Here is a 26,872-nt window from a genome sequence, read left to right on the forward strand (position 1 = left end):
TGCGGCTCCTAAAATTTAAAATTTTTACCAATTTCTTCTCGTTTTGTGCCAAAATAAACATTGGAAATACGAGTATCTGAACCAGAGGCTGTGCCTTTTGAGAACTTTGATCTTTGTTTATTGTTGAAAAATGACAGCTCATAAGTGTTAATATTATTATTATTGATCCTTGAGCAATGAAGCCATCATGTCTACTTTGTGTTTGTCTTGAATGCATTTATATACAATCGTTGCTCTAATAATATCTGACATATGTTCTCTAAATTGCATATACAACTAAGCAACAACCAACAATGCTCATCATTAAAGTCAACTGCCGAGCTAAACTTGTTCAAATTAGGGGGCAACGATTTATAAAACATCAAAGAAACAAAAGCCGCCAACATGTGCGCGTGGCTTGGTGGTGGTGTTTTATGCAATCTGTTGACTAGTAAATAATGTCATCCATTTCCTTCAAATATACCCCCATTGTTTAATGACAATTATTCTTGCTGTAGTCTTTCAAACCAATATGAGTAAAAGTGTTAATTAGTGGACATTTAGAATGGAAAATGGGAAACAGAAACGTAAAGCTTTTACTGTTAAAGAAAAGATTGAAGCATTGGACAGGGTTAAGTCTGGTGTTAAACAATCACAGGTAGCTAAAGATTTAGGTGTGAATGAATCAACAGTTCGAGGATGGAAGAAGGAAGAAGCAGAATCAAGAGAGATGGTTGTGAATATGCATGAAGGTGAGGGAATGCTGAGGAAAAAAGCAAGACTAGCAGGAGACACCTCGGTGGCAAATCTTGGGATGCCATTACGCCACGTTGCATTGAGAACTGCTGGGAGATAGGACTTGGGGCAGCATTTACTATTACACAGGAAAACAGGCAACATCAGTGATGATGACAATAGTTTATTTGATGGATTTTCTGAGAATGATGTGTTTCAGGCTGAGAGGGCATTTGGGGAGCTGATGCAGTCACGTGAAAGTGTTGATGAATGGCTCAATTTTGATAATGACTGCCCAGTTGCAGACCACGTTTCGGATGCAGAAATTATTAAAAATATTAAGTTCAATAACACCAGTTGTGATGCTGTCGATGATGCTTCTGATGATGACAGCGAGGACACCACACCTGAGGATAGTCCACCATTAGCAACAGAAGCAGTCAAAGGTTTAGAGTGTGCTTTGAGATGGATGGATACGCAAGATATCGACTATGTTCGAATTCTTCAGCTGAGAACTATAATTGACTTTGCCAAGAGCAAATGTGACAGTAGCAGAAAGCAGCTGAAAATCACAGAGTTTTTCAGACAGTAATAATGTATTACAATTGACGGATGAGAAATGTAGTGGTATGAAATTTATACAGACATCGTTAATTAACCTTCGGACGTACTGTTTCATCATTCGTTACATACACCTGTTGCGTAATTTTTTTTTTTTTTTTTCATTGAATTCAGTCACATAATGATCTGTGACAAAATTATTGAATATTTTACATCTGTGTGTGGATATTTTCGACGGAAATACTTGTATTGTGGATTCAGTGTCTGTTATGAGATTCGCTGGTGAGTACACAGTGTTGATACTCTATTCATGTTATAGATTAAACATGTATATATAAACTATACACGTGTATGTACCAATGCATGGTTCTCTGAATAAAGTAATATATCATATATGCAATTTCTGTTATCACAGCAAATACTTTTCTTATTTAATATACATTGATCTAAAATGGTAATTATGCCAATGAAGCATGCATTTTCGCACTGCTTTTATTACCCCCCGTTAAATCCACAAATGTGTTTGGTACTGTACGTGGTTGCTTATAACACGGTTTGGTTCATAACACGGTCGGATACTATGGCTCCCAACTACCGTGTTATAGCGGGGTCCCACTATACCACTATAAACACGTGAAGTTTAATGTATAGCATATGAAAAGCAAGAATGACTAAGAATGTTTCTTTATAACTGATAATACAAAATACTGCTTAGTCTTTATGAACAATGTCTCTAACACCTCATCAATATGTGCTGCATTTTTTTGCCAGACCATTTCTTAAGTGCCTTCCTGAAATCAAGTCTCAACACTGGGCCCATCAATAGAAATTCTGAGAGTTTTTCAGAGTAGATGTACCCATAGAATGATATTAGTATAAATAAGGCACTCTGCACTTTAAGTAATGGGCTAAACCAGCTCAGATGTACAAATAAATTTTGGGAATATTAAAAAAAACATTTTTTACCCCGGGGGTTGGACGGGGAGAAGTGCTGTGGTCAGTATAATGAAACACAAGGATGGTTGGCCGACTCGAAACACATTTTTTAGGGTGCCTAATATGACAATTGTGGCATAGCTCCTGAAATTTTGTATACATGTATTTTTCTCCTACATGAAAAATCATCATTTTTTTACTTAAAAGTATGAATAATAACGTGTAAAAAGTTTATTTAGAAGTCGTGCTGGGCTTCACCAGTGTCACAGATCGTGATTTTTTTCCTTAAGCCTGCTAAATATACAATCTGCCTATGTTTGCTTGCGACAACATTGTTGGCTGTTAAACTTGTATATATAAAGTCGGGGTGTGTGTGTAGGTGGGTTGGAGTGGAGAATTCAGATGCACCATGAAAGGAAGATGCAAACTTGAACCTAAAATGCACTGGAATCTGTCAGTTGTTACATAAACAAATCCTTTGTTCATAGTGACAAACCATCTTAACAGTGCATTGTTATATCATAATTTGTTTATGATGACATCTGGCCTGATTACTGTTTTCTTTGATAACACTCAAATAGTCATTCTACTGGATTAGCTACAATTGACCAACCTCTGATGACAGGAACAGGAATGGCTGCAATCAACCAAACTAGGACTAATTATCTTTCTTTAATGTACCCAGAAAAATAGTTTTGCTGAAACTTGAAAGAAAAATAATTACCTTTGTAGCACCGATCATTTTGTATAAATACTAAGAAAATGAAAAAAAATTCAGTCTCAATCAAGGTTCTACAATTATTTGATGTTGCTGCCACAATAACAAACAGACATTTGTTTACTCCTCCAAGCTGGAGTTAGCTGCAGCTTCAATAATATATGCACCTTTCATCAAAGCAAGTCGATCTTACATAATAATAATAATAATAATAATGAGGACTTTGTATAGCGCCTAATCTTTAGAAGCTCTAAGCGCTTTACAATATTAGACAACACCTACAAGATAAAAAAACATAATGATATGATTACAAACACAAACACCATGAAATTAGAAAGCAGGAAACCATGCTGAGAATATTTAAGGTAGGAAACATTATTAGGTCTTTAAGTTTGTTCTTGCAGTCGAAATAAGTGAGTTTTGAGAGCCCTCTTGAATGTGATCACTGTGTTTTTGTGTCTAAGTTCAGTGGGCAATTCATTCCATGTTGCTGGGCCCTGGTATACAAAAGAACACTGTCCATATGACTTTGTTTTCATAGTGAGTATATGATTGTCAGAAGAGGAACGTAAGTATCTTGCTGGTGTGTACACATGGGTGAGGTCAGATAGGTATGTTGGACTAGAGTCCGTCATTGAAACATAGCACAGAGAACAAATTTTGTGTTTGATTCTGGATCGAATGGATAGTCAGTGTAGGGTACAGAGCAGCGGGGAGGTGTGCTCTGATTGTGGTATTCTTATAACCTTTTGTATGGCGCTAAATAGCTAATCGTGCTGATCTGCCATTTGAATATAATGAATCAGTCAATCAATCAATCGGTCAGAGCAAGCTGACAACAGTCTTCAATTAAAGCAAAGCACCTTTCCTCAAAGGAGGTCAGCACCAAACTTAAGCAGAAGCAATGGAATTTTACGGATTATTGTATTTCCAAAGTGATGGGAACACTTTTTTTTGTGCCGTGAAGGTTTCAGTTTTGAAGGAAGAAAGTTTGTACTTATAATCACTACCGATGGCGACATCTAACACAAATTTGTTAAACATTTTAGGTTGTTCACATGTTTTCAGTTCCTATCAATAGCCTCATCCCCTTGTTAGCCTCGTCAAGATAATGACTGTCTATAGGTGACCAAAAATCTTGGCCAATTTAAGTAGCATGTAAACAACTACAGCCAAGCGCTACTGGTGACAGTGAATATCATAATGAATTGTTTAGTGACGTGTTTGTTGCCAATGGGATATAGATCAAACAAGGAGTAAAATACTAAAAGTTTTGGGTTTTTTATATCCATGTGCAGCATTTACTGCATATGGATTGTACTTGGCAGATGTAAGTTGTCAATATACATGTGTATTTCAGACTAGTTTTGTCTTCATTTACTGAAAAGCATATATTTTTTGCACCCGCTTTTATTCTCACCTCTCTTTACACGGTCATTTTTTTAGTACATCATTTTCTTCAGCTGATGGACTTGGTTGTTTATAACATGGTTTGATACATAATATGGTAGGGTTCTATGGACCCCAACCATCATGTTATAGCAGGGTTACATTCTATAGGTATCAAGAACATCAGTTTTTGTATTGAACTAAAACATTGGTACAAGTTAGTACCATGATATGCTATGATAACCTCCTGCCTGTGTCGTTGTTACAGTTTATTTATACCATGGTATGCTAGGATAACCAGCCTGTGTGATTGTTACAGTGTATGCCATGTTAAAAGTGTAGATTGTACATTGCACCAAATGCTTGTTTTGTAATATCAAGTAGAGGTAGGAAAAATCTGAAATTTTCTTGTTGTTTAGATGACAGATTTCTCACCATAATGTTTTTATTTTGGTAGGATCCCTCAATCCAACGAGCAGCGAGGGGTATAACGAGACCCCAAGGTGGGCTGGATGACTTCAACCCATTTGAAGAAGGAAATCAAACAAAACCTGGAGGGGTAAGAATTTTTTTCCTTAATTCCAGGCGGTGAAACTTTTGGATGTAGTAAAGCATAATGACAGACCTTTTATATTGTCAGAATTTAAATACCTCTGATAATACTTTCCGTCATTGCATTCAACCATGGAAGTTCAATAATGTATTAGCTTTACAAAAGTTTGCATATTTTGATTTTTTTATATTTGGTATTTGTCTTTTTTTATTTTGTTTTAACATAAATTTTAACACATTATTGGTTATATCATGCAGAGGAAATCGGAATTAAAATATTTTTCACAAAAACAATGGCCTGGATGGGTATCCAACCAGATGCCCTTAGATTGCCATAACAGTCTGATGTTCTACCAACTGAGCTACCATGGCTGCCAGTATGATGATTTAAATGTAGATATTTAGTCAAAAGAAAGTTTTTCTCAGTCAGTTTTCTTTCCATAAATTCATCATGGTTCTTTTGTAGCTGTTATTAGGCATTCTTTCATTTTTCCTTGAGCAGATTAAAGAATCGATATTTACTGGCATGACATCAACACTGTAGCTGAGAAAGGTCAGATAAAGTCGTGATTTAAGGAGTAAAATGTCTGAACATACGTTTGAATTTTCGTTTGGTACAAAGTGTCTTTACATGTAGATTATTATATGATTTAATTTCATATGTATATAAAACTCACTTTTTATCAGAATGATAAAGACAAAATGGAGCAGAAAAAAGAGGTAAGAAAATTAGTGGATAAATGGTATTGGTCTCATTTTGACTTTTATCCCAGCATTAGCAATGAAATCCTGATATAGGTGTTTGGTTGCCTTTGAATTTCTGCTTACAGGGATTTTTGTCACTGCTTGTTTTTGGGGGTGGGGTCATTAAATCTGACCTGTCTATCCATCCTTCCCGTTTTCTGGCCATCTGTTAATTCATGCCCTACATATATTACCGTACAATAACTCCCCATAATATTATTAAATTTCAAGCAGATTTGGTATGCAGCTTGTTAGAACTTGATTGTCAATGTTCTGAATCATTGTTTTGGCAAAATTATAGCCCCTGAATGTCAAAACAACCTATTTTAATTTCTGCATGGAAATGTTTGTATTGGATATGGATTTATTGGATTTCAGCCTGAAACCAGTGCACCTAGATAGTAATAAGACCTTGCTGAGTTCCATTGTTGTGAAGTCATAGCTCCTGATTGAGGGATCCACTCAATTTCATTTTACATTTCTGAGTTCATTTGTCAGCATTCTGCATTGGTATATGGTTTGTAGACCCTGGTGGTCAGACCTACCTACTTTTGTGTTTTTACACTAATTCCCTTGTTATTAATGGAATTTCATCCAAATTTGGCATGTATCTTGATATTGATGAAACATTGGCTGAGTTCAGTTGTCAGACTTCTTTGTGAGTGTTAACAGAGTTACTGCCCTTGATCATCAGTCCTGCTCCACAAGATTTTTCTTCCCACTCAGTAAAACCCATGATTATTATTTGATTTCAACCAAATTTGGTATGCTGCTTGGTATTGATGAGACTTTTGCCAGGTTCAGTGGTCAGCATTCTGTATGATTTTTAGCAGTTATAGCCATTGATCATCAGTCCTGCTCCACAAGTTTTCTTTTCCAATCAATAAAGCTCATGCTTATTATTTGATTTGAACTAAATTTGGTGTGATGCTTGGTAGTGTTGTTCTGATTATCGATTATAATTGATCATTGCTTGGCTGAGCAAACCAATAAGATATTCAGTTGTGAAACTCCATAATCGATTGTGGAAAGGGAGACTACTTCTTTTTAGTTGCATGCAAAACACAAAGGTTAGTAAAACTCCTGTGTAAATGGTAAGTTAAACTGGGATTCCGATCCATTACAGTTAATTTGAATTAGTTTGTTCCCTGCATAACTTACTAATATACAACCAAGACATACTGTGTAAGTGCAAACATTCATGATTAGGAACATATAGTCATTATTACATGATTTTGCTGTTAAATTGTTGAGCATAATGTGCATGCAGATCTGGATCTGTGCAGTTTTTTAGGAGTGATCAGTAGAACAAACAGCATAGACCTTGATCTGTAGGCACATTATGCTTCAGCAGATCAGGATCTATATTGCTTGCAGTTGGACTTTTATGTGAGTTTACACAATATATATACCCATCAGGACCCTATTTCCTTGCTATGTAGGAGGGTTTGAGGATTTGTAGCCTTTATAGTGTGAAGTTGTTTTAAAAGCTCTTTGTCCTGCTTGATCAACTACCCATGCCAATATTAAATCTTGTATTCATATATATTTTTGTATATTTGCTGGAATAAAATTCTCATAGGAACCAGTCAGAAAAATCAGTTAATATGCACAACCAAAGAGGGCATTTAGAGGGCATTTGTTATACTGGGGAATATATAATGGGGTGGAGTATTATGGCAAAGATCAAATACAATAAAATCTTCATACATTTAAACTTGCTAAAAGTTACGCATTGAAAATGAATTTAATTTCTGCAAGTTTTTAGCTCCGTTGTTCATAGGCTAGAAGAGCTTATGGATTGTTCTTTCATATGCCCATCTGTTAGCAAAACTTGGATGATTGCCATGAAACTTCACAGATACATCCATTCCACAATCTAGTTGGTCCTAAATGAAAATGGTACTGCTCATACGTCAAATATAACCACCATATTGTAAATGGGATGGGCAGAGATCTTGGAAACGCTTAATTACGCGTATTTGGATGCCAATTTTTGATCTGGAACGCAGAAAATCCTTAGGCGGGAATCCTCCATACGCATGTTACAGGTGTGCGGCAAATTTCAAAGACTTGCCAGTCCTGCTTTGTGAGGAAAAAGTGTTGATCATTTAGCTGTGCTGATATTTACAATGACTGAATTCAGTGACTGAAAGACCCCTTAATGTACATACATGTTGCCATTATAAGAGTACCTCAAAAAGAATATGATGCAATAGCTGGGCGGCAAGATCAAAGGCTTCGACTGGCAGCCAGATGTGAAAATGTACTAATATTTACAGTGATTGAATTCAGAGTCAGAAGGACCCAAAGACGTACATGTGGTCATTTATAAAAGTACATCAAATAAACAACTTTAGCTTTCGTTATTGTGTTCATTTCCGAATGTATCGGAATAAGTAGTGCACAAGAATCAAGACATGTTGAGACTTAGACAAAATGCCATTCGTAAATTTGGATAAGTATTTTGGGGTTAAAGGGCAAACTTAACAAAGATTGTAACGAGATTCAGAAGAGGGCTAAAGCTGCTAGAGTTGATAGTTCGGATAGGACAGTAGCTAAGTGTAAGAAAGTATGTCATGCCTAGCTTAGTGTTTGGAATAAGTCCTGACTTGGATTGACAAAATTCAGTATCACTCTGATGGACAAACAAGAGCTATTTAAGAGGTACATTGACTTACCATACTTTTAATGCAGCTCGCCTTAGCCCGGTTAGTTCTAGTGTTGTAGCAAAATGTATTCATCAATACATCAGTAGCTAGGCCTAGTTTTGATATCAATTACGTTGACAAACAAACTCTTGCCCATTCACAAGCATATGTTTTGATAGCTGTTTGACCATTAACCCTTTTCTGAGTAAGGTAGCAATTATCAATTTCCTGCATGATACCCTTTAATGATAAAACATACAAACATGTGTTTTAAGATCAGAATCGGTGATCTCGATATATATTAACTGCCTTGTACACTATTTTATCATATAATTAGTTTGAAACTATAAGTGAACCAGAAGGCCTAACGGGAAATAATGGCGGACTTGGCTAGTTCTGGGATGTACCAGTTTATTAGATTGTCTGTTTTCGTAAATCATCAGGCAGATATTTTCAGAAAAATATACAGATCATTAAGAGCAAAGCCAAGGTATTATTTTATTAAAGATTTAACTTTAAAATGCAAATTATGAAGGTCAGAAATGTATGGGACAATGATATGTTGTGGAATTCGCGAGATGCGCTTTAAGGTCTAATCTGTTTTCTGACCTGAAATGTATTTGCGAAAATACGGGCAAAAACAGCAAATAAGATACTATTTAACCATTGCCTAAAATTACTACAAGGATGTAGACAAATAAATAAACCATAAATTTGCAATCCTGTCACTGGACTGATGTAATGAAGCTAGATTAAAGCGAGTGATTATGTTATGAAAACCTCTCCATCTAAAAATAGATGCACTCATGTCTGTGTTGATTCTGTAGGAAAGAAGGGACTGCAACTTTTGCAACATTTTACCAAAATGGGAGTCCTAGACTCCTAGTTTTAAAATCAGTGTGAGACCTCTGATGGGGTTTTAACAAAAGACTTCTTATGATATCCAGTTGGTCTTAAATGAAAAAAGGTGCCAAACTTATATCCAATATGGCCAACACACAGCTGGCATCTTGAAAATCTTGTTATCGCTATTCCTTATGAATAGATGATTATACATGTATCAACAATAAGTTTCTACTTTAAGACTTCTTATGATGTCTAGTTGGTCCTAAATTAAAAAGACCAGTCTGACTTACCAGTATGGCCATCACAGCAGTCATTTGGAAAATCTAGTTATTGCTGCTTCTGAACAGAACATATTGACATCGGGTTTTCACAAATTATGATGTCTAGCTAGTCCTAAATAATAAAAAAATTCTCATCTGGGATCTATTACAGCTGCCACAGTGGTCAGTTTGAAAATTTTGTTATTACTACTTCTCCATAAATAAATGGGCTGATCTTGGGTTTTCACTAAAAGACTTCTTAGATTGTTTTGTTGATTTTAACTTAAAATGGCAATGATCTGATGTCCAGATACATGTACGTGGTCATCTTGAAAATCTTGTTTTCGGTATGATTCTTAAAAGTAAGGTCATTTTCAAATGTTTTTTTTTTGTGTTTAAAGTGTCCTTATAATGTCTACTACTCTTTTTAAATGGATGATCATTATGACCAGGGGTTTTGATCAGAAAACTTCTAATGATGTATCATTTGTCCAAAATGAAAACATTGCCAATCTGACATCCAATATGCTCACAACAGCACCTGATTTGAAAATCTTGTTATGGCTGAAGAGTATAGAGATGCTCTGAACACTTAGCAGGTAAAAGAAATGGGTTTATCTTGAATTTCTGGTAAATCTTTTCACTAGGTAGATATCAATCCCTTCAAGAGGCTATAGCTTCAATACCCACAGTAAGTGCACTTTGTAAAACAGCAGTTTTTGCTCATTTCATCTGTTTTGTGGTATTTAGTTCCATTGATAGACTGTTATATTTTCTGTGATACTTAAGAACCAAAAATGTATAAAATGTAAGAAAACTTCAGATATATTTCAAAGATGGCACATGAAACATAACTGGAAAGTTTGCCGATGATGAATGGATAAAAGAAAATAATTCTGTTTTTAAATACACTGTATCAAGACAAGATATAACCTAATATCTATTTACATCCAAAATCCAAAATAAACAAAATTAAAACATTTCAGATTTCATGACGGTATAATTTGATCTTATAGTCAGTTCTCCAGGGCCCAAGCTAGACTTGAATTACAGGGATAAGTGGAAGCAAAGCACGAGATGTGTATGTGTGTGTGTGTGTGTGTGTATATATATATATATAGGGATGGTCCTGGATTTCAAAAAGTTGTCACCCAAAAAATCGCCAACCTCAATATTTTGTTGCCACTTTTCAAAAACTGCCACCAGAACAAGTGGTGAATATTTTCCCAAGTCTATTATTGTGATAGGCAATGAAAATTGAAAACGATGGGATAGTCATAATTTTATTGACAACAAACAATACAGCCATAATATTACAAAATAAATCATTACATGACTGTTTTGCACTACTTCAATGGTCTTAGCATCCCTCATCACGATTAGTGCATAGGTATGACTGTTGTCACCTGAAATAAATGCATTATCAAATGTAAAATGTCTTTTCTGACATCTACAGCCTCTCTCTCTCTTTTCCTCTCTCTCTCTCTCTCTCTCTCTCGTTTTTAATAGAAACAGCAGGTATTAAGCAAATTTATATTATGTATATTATTTTCCAAATAATAGTTTTCTATGGAACTTTAGTTAATGATGTTTTAATATTAAAACCCTATGATCGTACTTTGCAATATAAGATAAGTGACATATAATGCAGCACCGATTTTATGCATTCAGGAATTAAAACCCCCCCCCCCCCCCTTTTTTTTATATGGCTAGCTTCAGAAAGTACATATCCGTCAACCAGGAGTTAAGAAATTTATATTTTTATATGCTTTGCTTGTAGTAAATTGCTTCCTCAATCCCAAACTTGGATTTCCATTCCCACCAATGAAACTTACACGAGTCAACACCTGGCATTAATGTACCATATATATATAAGCATTAATTACCATCATTAAATTAAAAGAAGGAATGAAGAAACATATCACAGAGCATATGTGCTTCCCCAAAAATGTTTGGGAATAAATATGTTATTTAGTAAGCAGTGTTCTATGCATATACGAGTTAACAATAAAGAAATAAGGTGGGATATAAAATGTGGGGAATAGCAGCAGGGAAGGCGAACAGACCACTTGGTTGAAATATAATTTGCTTAAAACAAAGCATCATACGAAAAAAAAAGTCACAAACATCTTAGGGGTTATTTTGTTTTTTTTTCTTCGTATGTACTTTGTTTAAATATATGAGGTCGCGCCTTCCCTGCTGCTATTAATTTATCCAAATATTTTATCGAGACCTACACAATATCGTGTTCAAGGATCATGTAAGTTTATCGTTATAAATCCATGTGGAGTAGCTTGCGCTCGTGAAAAAAAAGTTTCTAAATTTATTTATATCCATGTCACTGCCACACCAAGTTTGATGAATATTTTGCAACGTATGAGTATCGACTCCATTAACCACAACTAAAATATTACAATTGTCTCTGATCACTTTTGGTGTTTGTGTGTATCACTGAGTAACATAAATCACATCAGTGTTTTTATGTCTACCTCGAGAAAAAATCCTAGCTGGATTTGATTGTTTGTCCAGCATCACATCATATACAACTAAATTATTAATAAATCCGACTGTGGAATCTACGGACGGTGCTTCATAAATATCGGTTATAAACTCGATAACATTGTTATCTAATAATCTTGCGTTTTCGTTAAAATCTTTTGTAGCATCTCTGATCATCTACAGATGGGGCTACTAAATACAACTAATCCCATTTTAACCATCTCATTATAAGATTAAGCAACAACTGTGTCTTTCCACTTCCAGATGGTCCTATTATTGTCATTCTGATGGAATTCGGTAATGTAGCATGATGCTTAACAGGTTCTTGTTTTCAAGTCGCTGAGAAATCCATTATATCCATGAATATAAAATATCCATGAATTTATATTGTGTGAAATGCAGGATGCGTACCCCGACAGATACACTAACAACTATTATAGCAAAAAATAACAGATCAGCACTTACGGGTATGTGTACGCGGTGTGGTACAAAGAAATTTAAATTAATTCCTGGTGATAAGTCATGGACAAAGTCAGCGTTAAAAAAAAAAGAAGAAAAAAACCCGAGTTGATATTGCAGCAAAATTAGGAAAATTACCGGGAACTCTGGGGGCTAAATACCCTGGAGAAAAACATCTACCAGGATATAATTATTGCAGTCCTGGTACTCGACTTGATATCAGGCTTGATAATCAGGATCAACCAAAACCAGGTGAGTATCCAGTAAACGCTATTGATAAAGCGTGCCATGTTCATGATGAGGCTTATAAAAGTGAAGATCTGCAGCAGCGACATATTGCAGATGTGAAATTGATTCATGCGCTAAATTCTATAAAAATAAAAATATAAGAGAATCATTAGCTAATTGCTTAGTAAGATCCATGATGAAAGGTAAATTAGCGCTAGGGAATTGATTTATTATTCTCCAAGAGGATACTGGAGGGGTAAAGCAGCAATTAGTAAATTTGCTGATGCAGCAAATGTCAAACATTCCACTGCTAAAGCATGGTTATCCAAACAGGCAATATGGCAAATTTATCTACCACCACCGAAATGAATTCAGTACACATATTTTGATGTTAGTGTTCCTAATGAAGTTCATCAGGCTGATATTCTGTTTTTACCACATGATACTGTTAAAATCCAAAGATGTCAAATAACATACAAATACGCGCTAACTATAGTTGATGTTGCAAGTAGATACAAAGATGCATGACCATTATCAACTAAAACATCATCTGAAGTAGCCAATGCGTTTGAACGAATTTATCAACGAGGTGGTCTACGATGGCCACAGCTGTTACAGGTTGATCCTGGCAAGGAATTTCTTGGTCCAGTATCATCATTGATGAAGCGACATAATGTCAAAATAAGACGAGGACATGCTGCAATTCATCGTGATCAGGCAATTGTTGAACAATTTAATCAAACACTTGCTGAGCGGTTATTTGGATATCAGTACGTGAAAGAATTTATTCAGGATACGAGATCTTGTGAATGGGTTGCAAGATTACCAAATGTTATAGCCGTGTTAAATAATGAAATAACTCGAACAACCAACATGAAACCTATTCATGCAATCACAAAAAAACATATACCTACACAACGACGTGATTTTTCAACACAGCCAGTATTAGGTAATACCACTGTCTGGTATTTATATGAACCTGGTGAACTTGAAGGTGGTAGGAAAAGAGCGACTGATCCTATTTGGAGTATTACGACACACAAGATATCTAGCATAACAAGATCCACTGGTAGACCTGCAATCTACAGACTGGATTCAACTGCTCCTCAGTGTGGATTTGTACATGAACAATTACAAATAATTCCCGAGGACACACAATTACCGCCCAGATCACTTAACTAGCACCTCTACGTCGATTACATTCAAGACAGGTCAACATAGTATTTTCGCGTGTATGACCAATATGATTATTTTTTCCACCTACAGTAAATTGTCTTGGATCATTTTTCAGATACCGCCATAACATTATTTAATTACTACTTGTACAGTGATTATTCTGCTGTTTCAGCGCGTTAATAAATTCAACATCAAGGTCATAATCGCGTTTATTTTTTTTGTCACTTTGTTTATAACCAGCCAATTTTTTTCTTATTATATCATTGTTAATATCATCATTGATCACTGACAAGTCTATGATGATTCTCTGCAGTTGAGATATTCTTTTAACTCTCAACACTGCAAGATAAACTAAATTTTACCATTCGATACGATTATCAACGATCCAAACAACTGTATCAGTAAAAGTTATTCCTTGAGATGAGTGAATCATCATCGTGTATCCAAGCGTCCACAGGGATTTATCAGCGCGTAGAGCATCTTCAACAACATTGACATCAACTGAGACAATATCATTCAACACAAAATTCCGTTTCTCGGTCTGTCCCGGTATATCAACGTCAATATTTTGCCGTCGTGTATCAGCTGGTCGATAACATAACGTAACTGGCAACGTTGGAAACTTCTCTCATTGTAACTGAAACAACTCCTGTTGAAGTGTATCATGAACTATCTTTCTACTTGCAACTATCAAATCATTTAGTCTCCATGTTTGCAGAAAGTCGTTCATGGAAGTTTCTGAAATTATTTTACGCATAATTTCACATTGAATTTTATTCAGTTGTAGTCTGATAAATTTTTTTAACTCCCTTAATTCTGCATCAAGTGCTCTATGATCATCAGTTATTTCTTCATAGTAATCAACAAAATTTTTCAGCCAATCATGTGGAGATGGTCCAGCTATAGGTGGTGGTTGACCGTGATCACTGCACATTATTACAGCAGTATTTCTTGTTAATAACCAATCAAGAAATGTTTTTAATGTTTCTGATGATACTGTACATATTTCATCCCAAACAATAATCCTCGGAATATATTTTTCTCCCATTCGATTAGGAGTCCATGTATCACCCTTCCATCAGAAGAAGCTGTGATAAGTAAATGAATGTACTCCTCGTTGTTTCATTTCTCGTGCGAGTCCGTGTGTAGGTGTTAGCACGATCATATCTGAATTCTGAAATAGTTTGATCGCTCGAGTAGTTTTACCAGAACTTCCAGGTCCGTTTAGATAAACTGTCTTGTGTCTAGTTAATGGATCATACACCGATGGTGCAAACGATAGCTTTAATGTTTGATATTTTTTTACAATAAATATCTTTAACCGCAACATCAGCTGATTCGGAATAATTAAGTATGCTTTCTTTTTTTATTCTCCACGAACCCCACAATGCACAAGTGTCTATATTTAATTTTTCTAACAATCCTAAATATTTTTTATTGATATAAAACGAATCCGTAGCAACTCTGACAGCAAACTCAGAAACCTTATTTATCATCGATAATAGATTTATCGAAACGTACGATAACATTGATGATCTTAAATGAGTATATTGAGGTGACTCACTGCCCATATAGCTCACAATTGTACCTAATTTAGTTCCATTTGGCAAGAACGTTATTTCTCAATTTATAAACATGTTTCTATTCGTTGTATCAGCGATTATAAAATCTAACTCAACATCGTCCATGATCAATCTTGTACAATATCGTTTATGATCATATGATCCTCCTTGGGTGAACTTGCCAATTATTATTTTTCTGCCAAGATCTTTTGCGATTTTATTCTCGTAATCTGTTTTATCTGGGTTTTCATCATGGGAATATTCCTTTTGTTGTCTTAACCAAACTTCAGTTTGTTTCCGGTATGATACAATTGCTTCGCTGATCGTCAGCGATATTAATATCGCACAATCAAGCATATATCATTATAGTACTATTGGTACCCAGCGTTTTTCTGAAAAATGCCTACCGAACCAAACATAGCAAATCGTATGGAGATCTTTAGCAAACTTGAATGTCTCGATACAAGCAAATCCAGTTAAGTCAAAATCCGGTAATGGTCCATTTATCGATACTCACGTCATTTTGTGTGTCGGATGACCGAATCTCTTAAAATATACAGAACACTCTCCGTATCCGAGAAAACTTCCTGGATAACATGCAACCATATCAACCGAAATAACATCTTTATGATCGTATTTAGTATTCCATAGTCCACCGTGTCAGTATTCGACACATCTCGATATTATATCATCAAGAAAATCAAATCTAGTTGGGTTCCATAAATTTTTCTTTCTAGCAAAATGAGCCGCAACTGACGGAACAGTAAAACAGTTGCTCAATAGTTCTTCAGTATCATCAGTATATTGCAGTGCAAGATTTTTCATTTTCTCGTGGAGATCTGTTTGATAAATAACTCCATTCGGTCTTACGAATTGATCAGATTTACTTATTTCTTCGGTACAATATACATCATTTTCAGAACTTTGAAACAACCATACTAACACAGGATCGTTTTTACTTATTTCGTTAATAAAATCAAACATATCTCCGCAGTAAAATTTAACAGTTCGAATTTTTGGAAATATTGTTACTGCGCTAGTCCACGCGTGCATGTTATAATCAATGATTTCAATCGAAGCTCCTTTTGATTTATATTTTGATTCATACAAAATCTCTCCTGTTATCGTCGCTACAGTTATTGGGAATTTTAATTTTTTTCCTAACTCAGCGACATCTTTGATAGATGCCCTGGTATCTTTAACCATTTCCACGAGACGAAACGGTAAAATGTTCTGTTACTCATTCAGCTTCACAGTTTATTTTTGAAAATTTCATCGGCTTCAGATTATCAACGCTAGGTTTTTCATTTATTGGATAGATTCCATAAATAACTGCTGTTACAGGATACGCTCGCTCATAATACGGTTTGTCAATACCAGTCAGTAGACCTGGAATCTTTACTTAGTACGACAGTTTTTTTATTAGCATGGACAGGATCATATTTGTCACGGATAATCCAATCATCTGTTTCTGTTTGCACAACAAATTTTATTCTGAAAAGATATTTGCGATTGTCAAGGTAGTTAATGATAGTTGCCGCTCGTTTGTCATTCATCGTAGCGTCGATGACATCTTTGTTGCATATAATCTTGAACGTTGACCATACATGAGATGCACCATCTGTGTGAAATTCTTGGCGTCATAAAAATAATAACAGTAACAATGCTATAACATCAGTGGAGGACTATCTAAATAAGTTTTCAGACAAATTATGATTTAAACAAATAGTATTATTATATAAATGAACCATGAATTTGTGAAGCATCCTATAATAACGAACTACGAATCAAATCGTGATGATATGATTAGAAATTGCAGGTTGAAGAGACCAGTTGGTTTTGTTAACAGTACTGGTTATCTAATGTTTACTATTGGGAAGAAAACTTATCTTTGTCATCATTTCATATACAAGTGGCACAAGGGGTTGATCAAAGATGGTCTTGTGATCGATCATATTGACGGAAATAAACTTAATAATATTTTTTCTAATCTTCAGGCTATTACACAAAGCGAGAACTCTGCATGGGGAGGGACTGGTAAATATTAAAAAAAACAGTTGCAAGGAGAGCGATTAAATTTACAAATGAAGAGAGAATTTTTCAATCAATGTATGCAGCTGCGAGATATTTTGATGTTAACCAGTGTGTAGTAAAATACATCACAGAAAATATATACAAATCTACTTTCTTTGAAAAATATAAACAGAAAATTGTTTTCTATTATTGTTAGGGAGATAAAATGTCAAGCCAGTAAGTAATTACCTCGAATTATATTTATTAACTATTTATTTAATTTTTTTTCTATATCGTTAAAATATAAATTTCAGTGTATTTAAGGGAGATAACTCCATTGAGTGTACTCGTGTAATTAAGTTACCTCTCTTTGACCATGTCACAGACCCACATACATATTTACGATAAAATATCAGACTTGTAAATAAATAAAAAAATTTGCATTAATTATCCTTGTTCTGTCAGGTGAAAACCCGTAATATTATATCATAAATTCGATAAATTGTTCTTTTTTTTAGTATTCTATGTTAAAATATAAATTTCAGTATATTTAAGGGAGATAACTCCATTGAGTATATTCATGTAATAAAATTACTTCCCCTTGACCAAGACACTCGCAGATAAATATTATCACAAGCACTCTGTGTAAGCAGAAAATTGTTGTACATAAGTATAAACTTGTAAATAATATTTTTTCTGTGTTTTTTTATATGTATTTCTAAAGTCAGTTGAGAAACCGTTAATTTGACAAACCGTACTTATTTAATTTCAATTTGTCAAGAGTGGCTTAAGGGAAGAGTATCAGTTATCTTCCTTATATTTTCCGTTGGCGTACAGGAAGAGTATCAGTTATCTTTCTTATATTTTCCGTTGGCTTACAGAAAGAGTATCAGTTATCTCCCTTATATTTTCCGTTATTTTGTATCAGTGACTGTCATTATGGTACATGTGATCTTTTTATTAAGCACAAACAATATATTTTCAAGAAACAATATTTTTATTTTATTAAATTCGTTCGGTTTCTTGGTTCATCTGTATTTCTTCCTGCGATAGTAATTAATAAAACAAACAACAAATAGCCAGAACGTTTCTCGAATTATTTTCGGGTACATATATTATCCTGAAAATAACTAATTTTTTTAATCTGACTTGTTAAGCAGAAATACGTTTATATGGCGTATTTCTTCTGAATTCATGTGTTCAGAACTAAAATTCAGTTGTATTTTAGGAAAAAATACTAACCACTGATTTCTTTAGTGATGGCTAAACTATATAATAATTTTTGTACAAGCAGATTAGAGCCATGGTGCAATGGTAGCGCAGCTGATTCTTGTTCTGGGGGTCAGCGGTTCGAATCTCTTAATGGGCATATTGTCGACGGTACCGATTTATAGGGTTTTTCATATATAAAGCCCGAAAGCATTCATGTACATCTCTCGCCACGCAAGCCACGTGGTGAGTGCATTTTGCACTCACCCTGGGGTTTGTCCTGGGGGGAGGTGTGCATGAATGAAGTGCATAGACAATCTTATGAATATTCTAACATTTCGTTTCGCTTAGAAAATTCACTGGAGATATGTTTATGAAAGAAATTGTGACGCCCCCAAAATAAACAGTAGCATGGATGTATAAGCTGTAAATCTCATTGAGGGTACCCCACAAAAACATTCAGAAAGAATGTGGCCAAAAAGAAACGATCATAGGGTGCTGAGAAGACCATAAGATCTCAAAGAAAGGACCCCATGGAGACACACAGGCTCTAAAGGGTCCCCTATGAAAGATAACCGCTCATCATGCTACTGTTTATTTTTGTTAAAAACTTTTTATGTACGGTATTAATATATCTGATGAACTGAATCCTGAAAAAATTATTTCTAATTTTGAATTTTTAGAAGAACGTAAAAATGATGGCGGTTATACACTGCCATCTGAATACTGGTTTATAAAACAAATTCAGGCAGCGATGTTCCAGTCACTAGTTGCAGTAAAAGATGGTCAGGTCAAGGAATTCATCCCTCTCTCTGCTGCAGTAGTAAAATTGATTAATTTCTTTAAAGTATTCAATAATATCACTTAGTCTGATGGGTTTACCCTTTTCTATTACTCCTCGTCCTTTGGAAGTAGCTTAACAAAATCCCACCATATATAATCATTGATCAACGTTACACTTTTTATATAAAGTAGATTTTGTTTGTACAATGGATTTACATCATGATATGATTGCTTGTCCGTGACATAGTCAGACTTTTTAGGTTCTGGTGGTATCGGTAATGCCACCGGAGCAATTTCAGGCCATCCTAACACCGTTCTGATTGTACTCTGAGATATATCCACGGCATGGTCATGAGAGCTTATCTCGATTGTAGAAGACACTGTTGGTTCATGGAATGTTATTGATATTTTTGACTCTCTTCCGGTTATTGATTTTATTCTATGTTCAAATTCTTCATTGATCTCTTCAATCTCATATCTACCAGTTGGTATTCCAACAACCTGCCAATCGGGAGTTCCATCGGGTTTGTTCTTATTAGCAAATACAAGTGAATTATTTGCTGGTGTACCACCAAACGATTTCGATTTGATGTTTGGCCAACTATGATATACTTGTAATTGTGCTAGTGCGATTTCTTTTACTGGAATTGTAGTTGGAAAATTGATGCTAAATTCAGGATTAGTCGAGCTCACAGTTATAATCGTAGTTCTTGAGTTCTTGTGCGGTTTTGTGTTTGTCACGATCTGCTCGAGTAGCTCTACTGATGTCATTATTAATACTCGTACCTTTAATACCAGCGCAGTTGTATATTTTAATCATTTCTGAAAACTCAGAACCAGAAATTATTCCATCACTGAGGCTTGCTGATAACAGTGAAGATAACTTGGAATATGCTGTTGTCACTGTATGTAATTTTATCATGTAATCGGATAATTTTTCATTCGTGTAAGTACATATTTTTTTTGCAATAATAAGAACACCTGCAATCGTCGTCGTAGCTGAAATACAGATTGTCACAGCTACTGGTACCATCATTGTCATTGTTGATAATATCACACCGGTTCCAGCAACAACAGCCGATGCTGAATAAACAATTACGTCAGCGATAACTAGTCGTCGTCGATATTTTTTTTATTTTTACCGTATATTGTTCGACGATATTTTTCAGTGATGTTTGCCATTCACGTGCTTGATTGTACCTGTATTGAGATGCATCGTCGTTTGGGGTACTCATTATTATTTTATGCAGTAAATAATTGAGGTGTTTCAGCTACAAATTCCAAACACCACCAGTAAGATGCTGCATTTAATGTCTTATTATCTGCTTCCAGTATAAATTCTTCTTCGGTTCCACTTTTTAACATTATAGTTACAATCCTGGAAAACCTATCGGTTTAATGTCGCCATAGATACTTTGTAATTATCTCAAATTTTGCAGCACTGAACACACCAGTGACTGTTGAGGTATATTTGAGAGTTTTATTTTTCTGTGACCATGTTGCAAATCCAGATGGTACTGTGTATACTATGTTGGTAATATGCCTGGGAGTACCTCCAGGTGGAATTTTAATCAAAATAATTTTATCAACGATCTCAGGAATCCTCGCTACGATATCTTGTGTTTTTTTTTGATCGTGTCGATGTTACTTTTGATATCTTAGAGTGTTTTTTTTTGTTGTGTCGATGTTCGTCTTAATATCAGAAAGTTTTGTGTCAACGGTGAGCGGAGTGCCGAAGAATTCTTCTGCGGTTTTGTTAAGTTTTCTAAAATTTCTACGGAGATTTGTAAATGCGTTTCCATGAACGTCATACTCTTCCCGCAGCGTGGATAGTTTACCATCAAAGGTGTTGTAGTTAACATCAACATGTTTTTTTGTTGCTGCATCTTCGTCGGCTGTTGGATCTCTTAAAACTACTATCCTATTCCCGTTCATACTGAGTTCTCCTGTCATTGTGTCACCGGTATTTTTTAAGCGATTAGCAATGCTTCTTGTAATTTCGTCTCTGATAGTTGCAAAAGATATACTTGAATCCTTGATTTTTCCGCTGTTAGTAAACACAGGGATGTTATCTGTGACCACACCAAGTACTTGTCGAACTATATCATTCCACCTGATATTGCTAGTTTTTAGCTTACCATATCGATCCTGAGAACTAACAACCTCATCTGGGTCATCAACTCCAGCGAGATTCGTAATATCAGTGAGTTCATCTTTAGTTGCATACTTCGACAGATCAATGTCATCTTACTTTTTTTAAACGCCGGTAGAAGATCTTCTTCTGTAAATATCAACCATTATATAAGATCTAAAATCTGTTTAAAATGAATCGGTTGCTTGTATAATCATGCACGACTGTATGTGGCAGTTTGGATGATTTTGATATAGCATTAAGTACGTTAATTACTTCACGGCCGCATATTGACGGATCTGTCATTGTTTGTGTGGGTAGCGTTGAATACCAAACTAGCGTGTGAAGTGGCGTGACATACTTGATAAACTCACGCGGTGGAGCTAACCCATACGAATCGAAATAAACGATTCCTCATGGATCAATTGCATATGATACCCAATGAGTACCAGGTCCTGAATTCAAGTCGAGATTAATGATACCTGTTTGGTTGATGTCGTAATTGATGTCGCATAAAAACACCTCTGAAGTTTTTTATTTTTAGTTGTTTAGCAGCATCAAGTAAATCAAAATCTGATGCTGGAGTGTCTAACAAAGTGATCCTGGAAGCCTCAGACCTCTTCCCCAACAAGATCCTGGTAATCTTAGACCAGATCCCTTTTTTTTATATCCTTTTTCTGTTGCTTTCTTTAATGCCACTCCAGCAGCAGTTCCAACAGCACGTAATGCAGCTGCTTTTGCTATAGCTGGAGCGGCAGCAGCTATTAACGCTGCTGTTTTAACCATATCTTTAATGGCACTTGGAGAAAGAACAAGTTGAACTTCAGTTTTTGATTTCAGTGCTTTATTTAAGTGTTTTATCTGATTCTTGGTTAGTGACAGTTTATTTGGACCACCACTAGAAATCTGATCTTGTTTTAACGTTATTTTTATTCCCCCGTTTTTTGTTGAATTTGATTGAAGTTTTTTCACCTGACTGGGAGTCCGAGTTACCTTAACATGACTGTATGACATTTTATAATAAATACTTGCCATTTTCCAAATGGTGATTAAAGATTTTCCACTGGTGCATCTACGACTCTCATTCGACCTCTACCACCTTCAAGTAACATCGCTTTGTCGCAGAGTATAACCATGATTGCTCTGTAAGGACCATAAACAACTGGTGGACCAGCCGAGAGTACTGGTGGGGTATTAACATGAGCTCGGAAGTGTATATCAGCTACAGATTGTTTGGATAAATCAAGATGCTCCAGCGAAAAGTAATAAATTGGATACAGTTTTGTAAAATCTGTGATATTTGCAGCCCTGTGTCTATGTTTAGATCATATCCCATAAATGTCATCAAACGATGATATGTGCGTGCCACATGATTCATGGTATAATTTAATGATATATCTTCGGATGGTTCTTGTTGTCCGTTTATCCTCAACGAAACCTCGCTAACACAGAAATTGTCAAATATCACATGTGAACTTTTCTGAGTGTTCAACCAATTATTTTGCAGCGCAATAAAAATATGTCGTGGCGCAGAAACACCTTGCTGTGATGCTATATGCCATGTAAATATACCTCTAACGGTACTTTGAACAGCATCTGTGGTTACTGTTAACCATGATAGCAATGATTTACCGCCTTGATCCATAAAAGACAATAATTTTTTTTCTTCTGTGACCGATGGAATCATCACAGGCATCCACATTATATTTACTCTACCACCATCCCCTCGCCAGATCGCATCATTATCATCACCTTTTCTTACGAGTACAACTGTGTGTCTAACTCCAAAGATGACTTTTCTAGCATCTCTGCAAAATCCGAAGATGTGAGACAGTGGAATCGCACATGAAAAATTTCCTAACAACATTGCTTGTATCCTGAACTTTGAAGTTCGATACGCCCCTGTTGATTTGGTTGTCTTGCGTCATAGGAATAAAATTGATAATCACATACTGATTCATCTTTGATGACTGGTTCATCCATTTTAAATGCTGAGTCGGATATACATTTAAACATTTTTTTATATACCTTCGATTTAAATCAATTATCAACGAACACGAAGTCCACTTCCTGCTATCAAATTTGCAGTAATATTTCTTTGTACTTCATCAGATTCTTGATCCATCACTGTTGTTGATAAAACATTAACTTTTCATAAACAACACACTGAAGCATTAAAGTCGATACATGGCCGAACTAGACCCTTCTTTCCAACCGACTCGAGACAACCTAGAACAAGTTTTTGCACCATGTGAGTGCATCTACTTTTAAAAGAGGGATTTTCTTAACCACTCACTTTCTAGCTTCGTTAGAACAAGCCACTGTTACCTGTTTAGGCTTGAATAAACAGTAACACAGAAAGAGTGAAAACAACAAGCTTTCTAAAATTTAACAAATTTATTTTCCTGGAAAAAATTTTAAAAATGAACAAAGGAGAAGAACTTGCGGTTTCAAGAATCAGATCCAAAAATAATCTAAAAATAATCCACGAATTAAATTGTAAAAGTCCTAGTAATAAATGTTCTAATAATTTCAAATTCGAATCCTGATGAAAAATCCAAGATGGATGACGATGACGTATGCTGTAGTCAGTACTTTGGTTATCTACAGTTCCTTGTAGAAATGCAAATAATGGCACTCCGGTGTTGGAAATCCAAATTAAATTTGTAAGCAGTGTCTTTCCAAAATTTCTCTGTGAGCACTCCTCAAAATATTTCCAGGGAGTAAAGAATTAATCCTTTTGAAATCCAGCTGATCTGAAGAATTATTATAGCTCAAATCTGGCTACAACAATTAACTTGACATCAGTATGAAAAGCCCAAAACTGAGAAATGTCTTTCAAAACAAAGATTATATTGTATCATAAGATGCAGTTTAGAAATTCCCCCTAGTTGCAAAATCAGAGGAGGGGTCATATGATCAAGTTTATATCACATACACAGAATATGGCCTTGATTAGACCAATGATTTTATTCCCAGAATAAAAATAATAATGAAAAGTGTTTACTTCTTAACCCACGTAGTCCCATCATGACCTTGACAACAACCAATCATTTTAAAATAAAATAGAACTTTGTTTACTAATTCTGAATCCAGGTCAGAATTTAGATCAACACCTGTTGTTTATAAACTAACAGTCAAGGTCAAACAGTTTTCTGAAAATGTATCATCTCTAGTGAATAAATTTATATTACACAATAGCATGTAAGAAAAATAAAAAATTAAAACTGACAAACAAACAAATAAATGAATATATATATATATATATATATATATATATACGTAACACCATTGATAGGACTGCATATTTATGGCTTTGTTATTTGCCTATGTATGACATATATGACATGCATTGATAAAAATAGTATTTGCTTAACTATCCTTTTTTCTATTTTGACAAAAATGAATTATATCAGAAAACAAACATGATCTTGCAGCAATTTGTTTTTGTTGCTTATTGAACGACATAGCATTGTTCCATATGTTTCTAACCTACATCATGAAATTATTTGGCTAAATCTTCTATTACATAATATGTATTTAGATTTTATTTTCATTGAATTATATATTTTCCTTAATTGATTTGCCCAGTTATTTACAAAAACAGAATCTAATGAAGTGGTATTTAATAGTCTCATGGATGTCTGCCATTGCAGGTACACTTACAGCTTGAAACTGTTTTTATAAAGGAAATAATGCAAACACTGTAGTCAAATCTTGGCTTAAAAAAAATTAAATTAGAATGTGTTCTTCACCAGTTATGCTGTAAAAAAATGTCCTAACTACAGTAGTTTAAATTTTGAAATATTTTTATCATCAAATAGTTCAGTAGGTCTAACATCTGGAAATCAAGCATTGATATCTTGCTTGGGAAAGGGTTAATAGTCTGTTAGCTATTAAGACACACCTGTCAGTGTGCAAGAGTTTGTTGGCAAAAGTGTTATCAACACTGTATAAATACAACAGTCAAAACTTCCTGGCTACAGCAAGGGAGCATTCCAAATGTCATTACTGTCAGTCATTGTACGTCTAAAATATCGCAGGACAAAGTCATTTCACTTTCCTAACAGAATAAGGCAAAGTTTATGTTTTTCAGTTGACTTTGTTGCCCAGTTTGCCTGGTAGCATGACCCATGAATTCTCTCTAAAAATTTAAACTTAGTGACTTGGATGGTATAATTGTAAACGCAGTTAATTAACATATCATTATAGAGAAGTAAGTTAACAAACCATGCTAACACAATTTTGTCACATTCCACGTGATTTGCATGCAAGAACCAAAGCATATTCTAGTAATAAGTTATCCACAGCTACCTTTTTCTTCTGTACAAACATGAAACAGGTTGTTACATGTGGACCACTTCAAATTATTTTTGAATGGCTCTAATTTTAGCACAAAAATGGCTATAGTCAAGAGTAATGACATAAGCATACCAAATGTACTCATAAGTCGAGTACAGCTGAAAACTGCACAGATCTGTCATCACATAATGCACTTTCAGATCTGGATCTGTGCAGTTTGTTAAAAGTATTCTCAGGAGAATGAATAGCATATACCTTGATCTACAGGTGCATTTTTCTTTGACAGATCAAATTCATTGTTGTTTGCAGTTCAACTCGGCTTTTAAGCAAGTAGTTATGGCATGTGTATGCTATCATGTTTAAATCGTTTTTGAACATCAGTTGCAATTTTAAGTTTATCAAATGTTGATTTCATTTGTACCATGGTGTTTTCAGGTCAGCTACTTTATTGAAAATTTGTCAAGTTTGTGGCTAAAAGGAGGTTATATAATACCTACCCCTTTCCCAGTCTACTAATCCTACTGGATAAAAAGAAATTTAAGTTAAATTTTTGATTTGCATGATAGGTAGAATAAAAAGTCTGCAGATGAACATTGAACTCAACACTTGATGATAACTTATTGGACAAATTGCATAGATGTGGTGGTTTTATGCCAGTCATATATAGGGCACACATATCAGGTTTATGCACACCTTCAGAAAGGTGAACCTCTACCATTATGTAAATGCTATTAAGAAACTAAACAATGGGGTACCAATATTTTATTGCTTTTATATTTGTTACCTTTCTTTTTTATAGACATTTTACCTAATTTTAACATCTTTAAAAATATTTCCTTTTTCTTGCACCTCATGATTGTCTGGAAGATTTGGACAATTTTTAAAAATATATTGTAGTACTGCGGAACTTGATGCTTACATATATTTGAATGGGTTTATCCTCCTGAATTTGTGCAATTCTTTATATTTTCAATTTTTCAACTTCTACCATTCATGGGCACCATATAACCATTGTGCCAATGTGCTGTTAGACCCTGTTACAGAACATATACATACACTATACATTAATCCATACTTGATACAGTATTGTGTACTTGGAGGCATTAATGAGTGGAAATCATATGTGGCAGATATATTTA

The 26,872-nt window shown here is 34.8% G+C and overlaps 2 protein-coding genes across 3 annotated transcripts in view; both read left to right on the forward strand.

Moving 5' to 3' along the window:
* LOC149801828 (uncharacterized) overlaps positions 1 to 26,872 on the forward strand; it is a 447,130-nt gene that overhangs the window by 295,994 nt on the left and 124,264 nt on the right. The gene's annotated exons all lie outside the window — the stretch shown is intronic.
* Positions 1 to 26,872, forward strand: part of LOC149801830 (secretory carrier-associated membrane protein 1-like) — an 87,806-nt gene that overhangs the window by 5,267 nt on the left and 55,667 nt on the right. Inside the window, exons 2-3 of one of the 2 annotated variants that reach the window (XM_089956199.1) lie at positions 4,776 to 4,877; positions 5,558 to 5,590. In XM_089956199.1, the coding sequence (XP_089812325.1) occupies positions 4,776 to 4,877; positions 5,558 to 5,590 (135 nt within the window). The remainder of the gene's footprint in view (positions 1 to 4,775; positions 4,878 to 5,557; positions 5,591 to 26,872) is intronic. The other variant, XM_089956200.1, reaches the window with a different exon arrangement.

The sequence above is a fragment of the Sinohyriopsis cumingii genome, chromosome 4, assembly GCF_028554795.1.
Source record: "Sinohyriopsis cumingii isolate HCF-2022 chromosome 4, ASM2855479v2, whole genome shotgun sequence".
Classification (NCBI taxonomy): Eukaryota; Metazoa; Mollusca; class Bivalvia; order Unionida; family Unionidae; genus Sinohyriopsis; species Sinohyriopsis cumingii.